Genomic DNA, 13,546 nt, shown 5'->3' on the forward strand with positions numbered 1-13,546 from the left:
GTCTTTAATATATGCAGATACTGAGAAGATATGAAACCTGTCAGGTCTCTAATCTATTTAACAGACCAATGTGGATTTAAGGAAATCAGACTGTACATGGCACGCCTTTACCATATGCACCCAGTAAAATTTTAGTGCATCCTTCCATCAGTCCTGTGACCCCCGATGACTCACTGCTTAAAACTGGAGGTGATTGATCCTGAGTGGAGGATATTCCACCCATAGGAAAAAGGCAGGCTGAGGGATCTGCCCAGCAATGGGCAATTGCATTTTTCCTGTTGGTAAAGCATGCCCCACTTGGAGCAACTGCTTTCTTCCTGCCTTGAGTTTCTCCATTGTTGTGGCCAAACGGAGGAGGCTGCTGACACCGCTCCTGGCCTCTTGTTGAGCCTTGGGTGAGAGTTTCATGCCTGGCTCGGCCAACAGCACCAGGCCCTGCCACCTGCACCCAGCATTTCCTCAGCTGATGTGACTGGTGTGCTCTTCTCGTCCAGGCCAGGAGAAGCCCCTCAAGTTGTGGCCCAGACAGCACAGAGGTGGTAAGAGGCAAGATCCCCCACCCTGGCACAGCTCAGGCCAGCCTCTGAACTGGCTCCATGTTCCACTGCTGGGCAAGGGCTGGCAGGTCACATGTGCAATCCTGGGTAGTACAGATGGCTGTGGGAAGTCACCCCTGATATGAGACCCAGGCACAGGGCATTTCCCTGGTATGTAAAGAGCAAAGTTCGTATCATGCCCAGCAAATTTAAACTGTATTAGGACCGTGCTAATTAGCCCTAAATATTAATATATGTGCATTTCAGTAGAAAAGAGCCAGAGTTGGTGGCCAAGCGTTTTCTTGAGCTGCAGCTGTCCTTTCTTCAAGATGTGTCACTGTGTCTTGACACAGAAGTCAAGAGTCCTTTAAAGAGCACCTTAAAGACTAACATTTGAGGCAGGATAGGAGCTTTCAGGCATCGTTGCTCACTTCTCCAGATAGCACATGCTTGATGGATTTTCATTACTGTACAGTTAAATGGGGTACCCTCCATGGAGACAGATCAAGATAGGTAGCTGTATTACTCTGTAGCCAAGGTGGACACTGAGGGCCATCTGGATGAGGGACTCTCCTCAGCCCTTCAACCACTAACTACAAAACCCACAACAAACCACTAATATTTCAGCACCCAACAGCCTTACTACTAGTTCTAAATACTTAGCTGGAAATGGAACTGGGGGAGAACAGGCACACATGCTTAATGCTCCATTTGTTTTTATTGGGTGTGTCAAGAAACTTCACTCCAAGTTGGAATTTGGGGTTGAATTCTCAGATCTGTTCATCAAAGCTATCTCTTCCATGTTACGTTTCAGAGAGAAGGGAGGAAAGCATGTTAGTTCAAGTGGTACCTAAACCTACCTTATGAGTAGGCAAGCTGTATTATGAGCAACTTGTCCAACTACCCCTAAGAACCTGTAGTTAGCATCCTGACAGTGAGCTTAAGCTTCCATTGGATGGCCAAGAAGAGCAGCAGCAGAACACAGACAAAGCTGACACTCCCACCAGTACAATACAAGATTTTACAAACACAATCATGCTATTTTCAACTTGTCTCCTTATGCCCCCCTGCAGGGCTCTCTGCTATGTGGGTATGAATTTGCTGGTGGTCTTCGGCCCCAGGGAGGGTCAACTGGCTTAAGCCAGGGCCTTTTAAGTCCTGGCCCCGACCTGGTGGAATGAGCTCCCCAGAAGAGCTGAAGGCCCTGATGGAGCTGTCAACGTTCTGCAGGGCCTGCAAAATGGAGCTCTTCTGCCAGGCATTTGGTTGAGGCCAGGCCAGGAAGATAAGGTCTCTCCCTATACAGACCCTGTGGATGTACTGCCTTTGATATCTGGGCAGTTTCCTTTCCGAGGATGATGGTGGCTATTGGAGATTGATCAGGGGAGGGGATGGGTTCTTAGACTGTTTTCCCACCATCGTGGTTTATTGCTATTTTGTCTAGGGGTTATATTGTATTTTTAGCATATGGTATTGTATTCTTTGCTGTAAGCTGCCACGAGCTGGACTGCCTTTGGGAGTGGCAGGGATAAATCTAAATATATATAAAACTGTCTCTCTTGGCAATATCTGGACTCACCATTTAGGGTGGAAATGAATAATAGCTTTTGGCATTTAGTTAGCTAAGGAAATAGAACTACTTTTTAAAAAATGCATATTTCTAAAATTAAGCTATCAAGCAGGGTACATATATTTGCTAGATTCTTAGTAAAGCCAAATGCTGGCATGTATATTAAAACTATACTCAGATCTTACTGTGTGTAACCCCACCCCACCAGAAGATTAAGTACGGAACTGAGTCCATACAAGCACACTAAGAACCCTGCCTCTGAGTGATGTGTTAATGTCTAGTCCTTATATTTATAAAGACTGGTGGAAAAGAAAACAATGTCATAGAAATTAATAGACTAGAAGAGAAGTTGACCAGCATTCCTAAAAGGTTCCAGTGGTACAAAATCATGTGAAATATGAAAAATAGAAGTAATGTACTTTATTTGTACCCTGATCCAAAGGAACTATCATTCTGTATCTTCTTATTTTATCCTCCCAACCTGTATGTTGAATGCCTATTGTTCACATTGCACAGAAGTTAGACTGTGGATTAATTTATCATTTCTATGATGATTTCTGACCCAACTCTTCTGTTAAAGGTTTCTGAAAGAAAGTTGCAACAAAGTTAAATCCAGTGACACCTTCAAGGCCAATAAAGTTTAATTCTAGGTATGATTTTGTGTGTAATTCCAGTCTTTTAGAGCAGTGGTCCCCAACCTTTCTGAGGCTGGGGACCGGTAGGGCATCGGGCCACGCCCGGGGGCCACGCCCGCACGGGCCACACATGCGCGAATGCTGATTCCCTCTCCCCGCCCTCCCACAGTAAGAAGCTTCCCGGGCCGCAAGCTTGTGGCCTGGGAAGTTTTTTACTGCGGGGGGCGGGGCGGGGCGGGGAGAGGGAGCCGCGGCCCAGGGCCATGGCCTTCGCAGCCCGGCAGCGGGCCGCAGCCCGCAGGTTGGGGACCACTGTTTTAGAGCTCCACTTTAAGCAATATTAGTTAATTCTTAGTTGCTATATGTTCATGTAATGGGTAGTAAATGCTTAAACTTGGTCTGAGAATCTTGAGTGACAGACGGGTGATTCAAATAGAATTCTACAGCTGAGAGGAGAGCCCTATGATGTAGTTAAGGAGGGAAATTGGAACTTTATGTCCCTGCCTTCACCAAATTAAGTATTTTTGAGATGAAACTTATACTTATTTATGCAGTGACTGTCAGAAGATCTTAACAATTTGAGACCTGTCTACTTGATTGTGGCAAACTATTTAGAAAGCTACCTCATCCCTGTTGCCTGTTAATCATTTAAGTCCTAAACCTAATCATTTCCACTCAAAAGTAACATAAAGCAGTTTGTTAGTTTTGAATTGCCATTAGCTTCTTGTATGCCATCATCAGACAAATAAGAAAAAAGGATTTTAAATGGTCCTTTGGTTCCCTAGGCTCAATAAGCATATATTTATATAAACAGCTGGATGGGACAGACAGTGAAGAAAAGGGGCTGCAAAGCCAAGAAAAAGGTGAAGGGAACATCATTATCGTTCATAGTACTAGGAAGAAGCACTTATGACCAGTGAGGTTCCTACACATTCCAAGAATGTATTACCAAGAGTCACAGCCTGCTGGAAGGTGAGGATGACAGCATCTCTTGGAAAGATCCAAAGCCATCTGACCCATTAGCCCATTTCTAAAGAAAGGAAGGAATAGGGGTAGTTCTCTCAGCTGTCTTGTACCATCCCAAACAACCTACTTTCTTCTCTAGTAATTAGTAGGCTGGATCATGTGTACCATATTTCCATTTTTCAGTTGGTTTGGATTTATCAGTTACTTCAGGCTACATTTCATCTCCATTTCAAGGGAGAACTAGTAATAGCCTGTTTTTAATAATCACAATATTTTGAACTAGCTATGTAACAAATGGCAGTTTTCTATTTGGGGGGGGGGGTATTCAAATCTGATGCTTCCTTCCAGAAAGGAGGGCCAAATAAATTTATGATTACAGCAAGCCATTCTTCTCAAAGCCACACAAATTTTGTTAGTTTTTTAATGAAACTAGAGAGCTGCTTACAAAAAAACAACAACAAAAACCCTGCACATCTTTTCATCCCCCTCTTCATTCTCATCCCTATCACCATCCCCTCACTGGATGGGTCTGGCTCAATATTGGTACAATTCACAGCACAGACAAAGCTGGAAAATAACAAATATGGAAGAGGAAAACAAATCCATTTAGTACAGGGCCCATTTTTCCATTCTATGGGTATCCTGAGCCATGAGAAAAACTATGGAGGTACCTTAAGTTCCATTCAGCCCCCCCCCCATCCCACCCCTTGTGCCCTATAGTTCTCCCAATATCATAACACTACAGTGAAGAATAAGCTCCACCCCTTTCACATTCAGAAAGAAGAGGCTACAGGCTGTAGAATTTCAGGCTTCTGTCCATGCCTGTTGAAGCAATAAACTTAGCATGATGTCCAAAAGCCACTCCTGTTGTCAAGCCGCTATGCTCTGTAAAAATAATCAGAGAAAATTACTCCATGGCATGTTTGTCCAAATAGAACAACCCCTACCTATGTCTCGATACTATCTGACAGCACTTCTCTTTTCAAAATGCAACATGGAGCCCCAGCTTCTCACCTGTGAAGTGGAGAACCTCCGTCCACTGTTTACAGATGTACACCTGGACATCAGTGCCACCCAGGGCCAGGTAGGTGCCACTCTGGTCAAATATGAGCGATTTCACCTAAAAAGGAGCATACATTTGAGATGCACACATCAATAATCAACAATCTCAGACAAGTGCAGCACCCTCTGCCCTAGCCAAGTGGGCACAAAAAACTAAGCAATGTGTAACACTAGCTACAGCTAGGGGAGTATATAGTGGCCATGGCTTGCTTTAAAAGCAGACAAAAGAAGCCCAAGCCCAAGTAGGGATTCCAGGTACCACTGGCACATTAGAGGAACCACTTTATTTAATAGAGTCACGGACCAGCAAGTTTCCAACGTACGAATATAAACACATTGAGTTCTAGTGAGCAAAAGCCCTGTGAAATCAAACAAAAATTAGTTATACATAGGAAAAAATGTTGATCGAAAAATGTGGTAGACAAGAGTATTAAAAAACAAAACCTGGCTATAACATCTACATCCCTGTCGGCAGTTGCTCAGTGTTAAAAGCTTTACGGATTGCTAAATGACAACACTTCGCTATAATGCGCAAGCCTCTTTTGTGCCTATCATCCAAAAGGTATTTCAATAAACAACTCTCTGCCTGGTAGAAGAAGCTTTCTGAAGGCTGAAAGCACATGAGGAGGGGCAGGATTATCAGTTTCCTCTCTTCAGGATCTAAGGGTCAATTAAATAAACTGTGGGCAATTGTCTGTACTGCATCGGCCACGCAGAAGCAATGCCTCTATTACATGAATTAGAGGAACCAAAAATACAGCTGTCCTCGGTACGGGATCAATAAGGTAAACACTAACCTCAAAATTATTGTCCAGCTGCAGAGTTTTGAAGTTCTTCAGCTTGCGCAGATCCCACAGTTTGACAGAAGAGTCGTCTGCTGCAGTGGCCAGGTAGTAGCCATTCTCAGAGAAAGCAATGCTGGTAATCGGGCCGGAATGCCCTGGGAAGTTTGCCACATTAGTCCTTTCCTGAGGAAAGCAGTCGGCCACATTGGTCAGGGACACAGTAAAGCTGTACTATGGTAAGCAGCAGCACTCTAGCCCTACTGTCTTTCAAAAAGACTTAACCTTTTTGCCCCATATCTGCCCATGCTGCAAACAAAAAATTAAACAAATTGCAGAATTCATGTTCCCTATGGCGTTTTCCACACGGCATGAGGGGTTTCAGTTCAACTTATTAATGGCACTAACATACAGGGGAACGGAGTTTCTAAAGGCTGCTTTTAATTATGAGTTTCCAAATAAATCAAAAGTTGATGAAAACAGCCAAAGAGGGAGTGGCAAATTGTAAGTATCTGAGTAAGGGGCTTCCTGAAGAGTTTTAGCTAACATGATCTGGTAAGCATTCAGAGGACGCTGCCTACTAGCTGGGTGCCAAAGTTCCTGATGGTGCCCAGGCAGCTTTTTGTTTTGGGTGCGTGGGCATGTAAACCAACTTACACACAATCTTTCACTCAGTGATCTTTTCAGAAGGAGCACAGTAATAGCTGTAAAGCTTAGTATTTACAGAACACCTGAATATTCAAATATTTTCAATACATGGTCTCAATGTTCCTTACAGTAACTTTTTAGAGTAGGCAAATGTAAACATGCAAGCTTATATCTTACCTTCAAGTCCCAGATCTTAATCTGAGAGTCCATAGTCCCTGTCCCAAAGATAAGCCCATCAGGATGAAACTGAGCACAGGTGAGAGCTGCAAGGGAGGGGGGGGGGAGAGAAAAAGAGACAATCATCGCAGAAGTCCCCAGGAGCAAGGCATTCAAGGAGATGGAAAATCCTCCATCTTGTTCCCATTTATCACACCATACTTGGAGTCTCTACATTCCTCCATCCATGTCCTACAGAAGCTTCATTAGAGACAAAAGGCAGAGTTCTTACCACAGCCAGAAGTTTCATCTGTGACCTTGGTAAGGACACGGCCAGTCTGGATGTCAGAGAAGGCCCAATACTGAGGAAGAGAGAAAAAATGGAGTTCGCATAGGGGAAAGAAGCATTCATTCTCATTTTGCAAATGCCAGATCATGACAATTTGACAGCCCAGCCAATCTAGGAATGTGACTTTCTGATCTTCATCTCACCTGGTCATCGGAGGAGCTCAGCAGATAGTCACCTGTGGCATGGAGACTCAGCCCTGTCACAGCACTCTCATGGGCACGCACAACCTGCACACATGAAGCACTAGGGACTGACCAGATCCGGATAGTAGCATCTGGGGAAGCTGAGAACACTAGTTCCTGGAAGGAAAAAAAGAAAGCACCCTGATAATTAGATGGAAGACCCTGTCTTAATTAGAAATAGGAGGGAAGTGTCCCCTAAAATCTGCTTAAAAGACAGCCCATCTTGTTGAAAGACCAACAACGAATGACCAAAGAATTGCTTCACGCAAGCATGAAAGTTCATGACATAATATCAAAGAAAAAACTATGGTTGCAAGCTACAGTCCTTACCTGGGATGGGTGAAACACGACACTAGTGACCTTCTTGGTGTGACCTTTAAGAGTTGCCAGGATTTGCTCTGAGCTCTTGTCAAACACAACAACATTTTTATCTGCACCACCTGGAACATAAAAGAGGAAACTGAGAAACGAGACTGGCTCAGTACTCAGTCAAGAGGCCTGAGTAAAAAAAAAGAAGGCACAACCATACTTTCCTTCAGCACTTGCTGTCTCAGAAAGTATGCAGGTTGAGTACTGCCCACAGCCACATAAATAGACCAACCGCATGGAACCAACACTCTTCAGAGTCAGCAACAATATCCCAAAATATTATATTTTCAATCCATAAGGTGAACAGAAATGTCTCCACAGCTCCCACTATCCTGATGTTGAGAGACTCAGGAGAGAAACTGACATATAAAAACCTTCACATACCTGTGAGGATCTTGTTGGTGTCGGAAGGACACAGATCAAGAGCAAGGATACCTGGGATGCTGGCACTATGCAGTCCCTGTTCAAAAGCAACAGTGTCTGTATCATCAGTAACAAAAACATGGGGATTCTGGCAGCCTTAGCAAAGACAACAAACTTATTTTTTAAATAATAGGAGGCACAAGAGAAGAAAGTTTGGGATACTCCCAGAACAGGAGAATCGATCACGTAGACAAGAGCAAATCCCAGCTATGAGAGACTAAGCTGATCAGGCCTTGGTAACAAGTACAGCACAACACTTGGGAGATGAATATCAAATTCCAACAGAATCAGAGAATTCCTAAGCCAACAGCTCAAAGCCCATCAGGCTGCAAGCAAGTGTGAAGGTCCATGACATTTTAAAGACTTTCACTGTAATTAGCAGTTTTCAATATAATTTTAAAAACATATTTGCTGAAATATTACATATATATGTGTGTGTGTGTGTGTGTAAAACGTACTTTGTATTGGTTATTTTAAATCAGATACTTCCTGCCCTGAGCCAACCAGGGAAGAGCAGGATATAAAAATAAATTATTAGTTCATGCCAAGGTAGATTGCTTCCAGGCTTAGGTAAAGTTTACAGTACTGGTTAACTGACAGCAGAATCATTAAGGTGGCTTAACTGTATTGCAGGGAGGAAGTTCAATTACTTGGCTGCAATAGGCACCCAGTAACATTTAGAAAGCCTGTGGCATTTGACTCCTAATGGCTACTTTCCCTATCAACCAGGAGCACAGTACTCACCACATGTGAAGCCACCTGCCGGTACTTGCTTAGTTCTTCAGGCTTCACCAGTTCCTCCGGCACAGTCTTTCCTCTCTAGCAAAACAAACACAGTCACTCTCCTTGAACAGGAAGCCATAACTCATTTCTATATGCACAGCAGAACCACTTGTGGCCCCCCTCCTTCCTGGAAAACTTTGACAAAGAGGCACTTACCTTTTTACGCTCTGTGGTGAGCACTGTGGCTTTGTCTTGAAGCTGCAAGACAAATACTGATTAGGAAGAATTGTACACAAGCATGGCATGTTAGCGCATAAAATTACATGGGGCAGTCTCAGATACCACTGCTGTATTCTAGGGGGAAATGCACTAGTCTAGAACACAGCTCTGAAGTATGTACAGGCAGAATAACAACACTAGCTAAAGCAAAGACAGTTGGAAAATCCGGAGCCAAACTCGTCTATTACCTTCTGAATAATCTCTGGGGTCATTCCTGCCAGTTCTCCTAAATCCATCGGCTCACCAGCACCCTGCAAAAAGAAGAGGAGCTTGTAAATCCAGAGGAAAGAGACAGAGCATGAACGCACGAGTCAAACAGACATGTGGAACTTACCACAGCATTGGGCTGTGAAGAAGGTGCAGCCTGGGGGACAATAAGACCAGCCTGTGGTTTCAGAGTTGCCAGAGCTGGACAGAAACAAAAAAAAGGTAGTTTAGCAGGTTAAACTATGATTGACATGAAGGACTAAAATAAGAACTAAACTAGACACCCCTAACAGCTGGATTACCATCTCTGTGTCTCACCTTCTCTTGCAGCAGTAACCTCTTTGGTGAGACGGGCAATGACACGGCAGGCAGCATCATGCTGGTAGAGAGCATGAGACAGTTCCTGTCGTGTAGTCTGTAGCTGCTGCCGTAGCGTGAAACTATGCAGCATGACAGCATCCTGAAGAAGGTAAACAGGGTTAATTGGGGGGGGGGGTATGTTGCAGTGACAGCTAGGCCCAGAGCCATTTATCTGATATCTCACCCTAACCCTACACTCTACTACTACTTTTTGCCAAGGATGAAACCATTCCTGTCTTAGAAACTGTTTTCATCCTTGCACAAACATTCCAACACAGTAATGTCTTGCTTTCTTTCACTCTAACCCAGGAGGAAATTTCAGCATAACTTCCCAAGTCACCCAGGAAGGACCATCCTTCTGCTGGAAAGCAGAAAGGACATTCTCAGTTCTATCACATCAATGAACAGATCAGAAGTTTCTATTTCACAATGCAAGATACTTACCCATTCATCTTGAAGTGCCTTCAGAATCGCTGGGATGCTAGTAGCAGAGGGTGGCTTTGGTCGAATTGGGTGGGCAACTGTGAATGACAGAATCAAGTAAGCATTAACTGCAGAAACAAACAAAGTTTAAGTCCAGTAGCACCTTTAAAATCAACAAAGCTTAATTTTAGATATAAGCTTTCATGTGCATGTACACTTCTTCAGATACACTGAAACTGATTTCCCCAACCCTTACGTATAGGGTTAATTGTCAGGAAGGGCTGGTTAGAGAAGATGATCTTGACTAACTTGCCCTTCCTGGCAACTAGCTCCTCTCCCACCCCCACCTATATGTAAGGCTCAAGGAAATCTGTTTCAATGTATCTAAAGAAGTGTGCATGTACATGAAAGCTTATACCCAAACTTAAACTTTGTTGGTCTTAAAGGTGCCAATGGATTCAAACTTTATTCTATTGCTTCAGACCAACACAGCTACCCACCTGCAGAAATAACCATCACTGTTCCCTCTGCTGTCTTACCAACCTGCCACCTTTACAACCAAAGATGGCTAGGCCAGCAGTTCATAAATGGCATACACCATGCAAGCCGTTCAGTTGCATCTTCCGCTGTCATTTCAGTATAACGTACTATCCCAGCCATATACCGGGACGGCAAGCAGCAATGTGGAAAGATAAACTGCAGGAGCTGGAGGCAAGGAGGCCCAAATGAATGAAGGAAAACGGGGAATGACGAGGAAGCATGCATCACCTCATGAGGACTGATTTGTGACCTTCTGTATTACTGAGTACGTACTTTCTAGCGAACTGTTTCTACCATTCATGTACAACACCCTTATATCAAGCAGCAATAAGATTTTAAAAATAAAGAGAAGACCAAAACAATCCAGCCAAAGTATCACAAAAGAAGGAGACTTGAGGAATCTAGCTGTAGGCCTTCTCACCCTTAATGTCTATGAGCTGCTCTTCGGACAATGGCTGGTTGTTCACTGGGTCAGTTCCATTCTCGGCAATATACTTTTCAATCAGTCTTCGCTCATAGACGTGGTTCGAGACTGGAGACACACAGGGATGCTCAGGCACCTCATTAGAAACTACAAAAAAGCAGAAAACGCAAACAAGTTAAATATCCACACAGACCCACACCCCCAATTTTCTTCCAACAGAAAATTAGACTTGAGGAGAAAGTCTCATTAAATACGTTCTCTTTTAAGACTAAAGGTCTTGACAAGGCAAGATTTAAACTTTTAAACTCATTTTTATTTATTTAAAAGATCTATATACCCACACTCTATAGAATCTGCCCTACTCTCTCAAAATGCTTTCCAATAACTATACAAGACTATCTACATAGTATTAGCTAATTACAGTTCTTATGTTCTACAAAGATATACAGTTCTACCCCTTTCCTGTGTCATTCTTTACTTATTTTCAGATTTATATGCCACCCTTCCCCGGGGGCCTCAGAACAACTCACAACATTCAACATACATGTAAAATACATTAAAATCATTTTCAAATCAATCCAATTAATTTAAGATAAAAACCAAATCAAAAGGTCACAATTTTCTGGTGGAAGATGGGGGAACAAAAAGTGCATTTTGATGTTAAAAATGGTACCATGATGTTTTAATGGTAGTTTGGATTTGTTACTTTCAGAGGGGAGTCCAGAAGATGGGAGACGATTTTAGGCCTCAATCGTCTTTTGAAGTATTTAAAGGGATTAAAGGGAAGTGATCTGTGCTTGGAAATGCATACACCAATACAAGAACCAAGCTAAGAGAGGGAAGAATATAAATGCTTGCTGTATCTGTGTAAACTTTCAGTTCTTTCAGTTTTAAGGTTAGACCCACAAGAGCTGTGCCACCAGCAAAATGGCCACTGGGATAGTGGACAGGGAGGGAACTTTTCACCATTTCCCCAAAATCAGTTTTACTGCCTATGCTTTTCAAGAGAGACCAACAGAAGCACCATTTCAAAGGAGCCAGTGGTCACCAGCAGGAAGTGGAAGCTGGAAAGTGTCACTCCACTCATGGTACTTTGGATCTAATGCTGAGAATGAAAGCTTAGAGTGGGAAAACACTAACCTTTCAGAAACAGATTTTGATTAGAAAAAGACATTTGGGATGGCAGTATTTGCCATGGATACTGTTTAGATAACAATATGCATTCCATATGACTAAATTTTGTTAACAGCTACTATCACAGTTTGTGTGAAATGACAACATACTACGAAGAGTCTGAGATTATACATAATAACTCAATATCCCAATCCATTGATAGGGCTTACTACTGTGAGTTAAATCAGAGACACTAGATTTCTCCAAATTGACATTGAGTAGGAATGTCCTAGTTCTCCTGGAGAATTAAGTAAGAGGCTGTTTGTGTGATGAGATAAATGTTTAAAGCCTGAAGTCTTGAAGAGGGATATCATGTAAACAAATCACACGCATGAGTAATTCTTAATACCTTAGGAGGCAGAATACCAGGAACATCCACATACCCATCAATTTATAGTTTACATGGCACAGGTTTAGAATACCACTAGGCTTAAGTTCTACCTAGTAGCTTCTGTTGTTAAATGGAGCACACCAGGGCATTTTAGTGCTGTAGATAGGACAGAACTTTAGAATCCAGACTCACTGAAAAATAATTACCATACTACCAAGAGTATTTATGAAGTGTTGTTGGCATAAATGTCTCTTGAAATGTTTTTCAAGAAGGAGACATGCATTTAAAAGCTTTGCTCTTACAACGTAATTTCAGTTACAAAACAACTGACAGTATTTTAAAAAGTTACCCTGAAGTCCACTAAAGTCGATTGCACTGTGATTCAAATAATAAAACTGATTCCATACCATAAAAAAGCTCTGCTTTCCCTTTCAACAACAGAAAGGCTGCAGAGCTACCCTGGAGATTTTATCAAATACTGTTACAAATTCCAGGGAAGGTAACAGTGTCTGTTGCAACAAAAACAAAAAGGACCTTTGTGGCACCTTTGTTAGTCAGCACACTAGCTCTCCTACAAGGTAACACACAAATCGACACGAAAACAAACCTTCAGAGACTAAGGCTGGTTGTGGATTAACCAGTAGTCTATAAAGGTCACCCAGCAAGTTAGTTAAGCTCCAGTCCTCAAAAAGGACAGTTAGATATTTTTTATCATTATTGCTATATTTGTATTCCATCTTCTACCATGAAGTAACTCAAAGAAGCATATTTAGGTTTCCCCAGGGATGTCTCATCAGCTACGGATTAGCTGTAGATCGACTGAGTTTCAGCAAGGTGGATGCATCAGGTGCTCTTTGACCATGCCCCAAATTCAAGGCGTGAGGCTGCATGCACACACGAGCACAACTGCACAGGATCGTAGGCGCAGGCACTCATGTATGCTACACGTGTGTACATTACATTTGCATGCATGCGCCACGAAACCAAAGAGCCGGAGCCTCAAAGTTGATCCCCCCCCCAAGTGACTGGGGTACCATCGTTGTCCCCTTTCCCCTCCCAACTATTGTCGCGGCCTGGCAGAGGAGGAAAGGGAGAAGCTTCCCCACTCCTTTGCCCGCCAGCTACCCAAAGCCACCAGCTGTCCCCTCTAGCCCTTTCTGTCTGCCCGCGGCTACAAGCAAAGAAAGGCGGGAGAAGACGCATCAGTCACTCACTGGAGCAGATGAGCGACATGGCGAGCGCCTCCTCAGTACGAGCCCGACGGCTGCTTCCGGGCCACGCGACTGAGGGGAGATTCTACTTCCGGGAACCCCACTCCCTCCTTCAGGCTCCTGCGCGCGCGGGAGACTTCAGCACCGGACGCAAAGGAAATTCTTCCCAGCATGCACCGCAAAGAACCACCTATCAG

At 43.4% G+C, this 13,546-nt stretch overlaps 1 protein-coding gene across 1 annotated transcript; it reads right to left on the reverse strand.

Annotated features, from left to right (window-relative positions):
- Window positions 1-4,114: 4,114 nt before the first annotated feature.
- PRPF19 (pre-mRNA processing factor 19) lies at window positions 4,115-13,513 on the reverse strand. Its single transcript, XM_077321108.1, has 16 exons — window positions 13,353-13,513; window positions 10,632-10,781; window positions 9,692-9,768; window positions 9,206-9,347; window positions 9,015-9,088; window positions 8,869-8,931; window positions 8,618-8,659; window positions 8,423-8,497; window positions 7,640-7,715; window positions 7,217-7,326; window positions 6,848-7,003; window positions 6,648-6,717; window positions 6,377-6,462; window positions 5,567-5,737; window positions 4,722-4,827; window positions 4,115-4,592 (listed from the first exon to the last, which is right to left on the reverse strand). Exons 1-16 carry the CDS (start codon window positions 13,369-13,371, stop codon window positions 4,495-4,497), a joined length of 1,515 nt encoding a protein of 504 aa, XP_077177223.1. The 5' UTR covers window positions 13,372-13,513; the 3' UTR covers window positions 4,115-4,494.
- Window positions 13,514-13,546: the final 33 nt, after the last annotated feature.

This window comes from Paroedura picta, chromosome 2, assembly GCF_049243985.1.
Source record: "Paroedura picta isolate Pp20150507F chromosome 2, Ppicta_v3.0, whole genome shotgun sequence".
NCBI lineage: Eukaryota > Metazoa > Chordata > Lepidosauria > Squamata > Gekkonidae > Paroedura > Paroedura picta.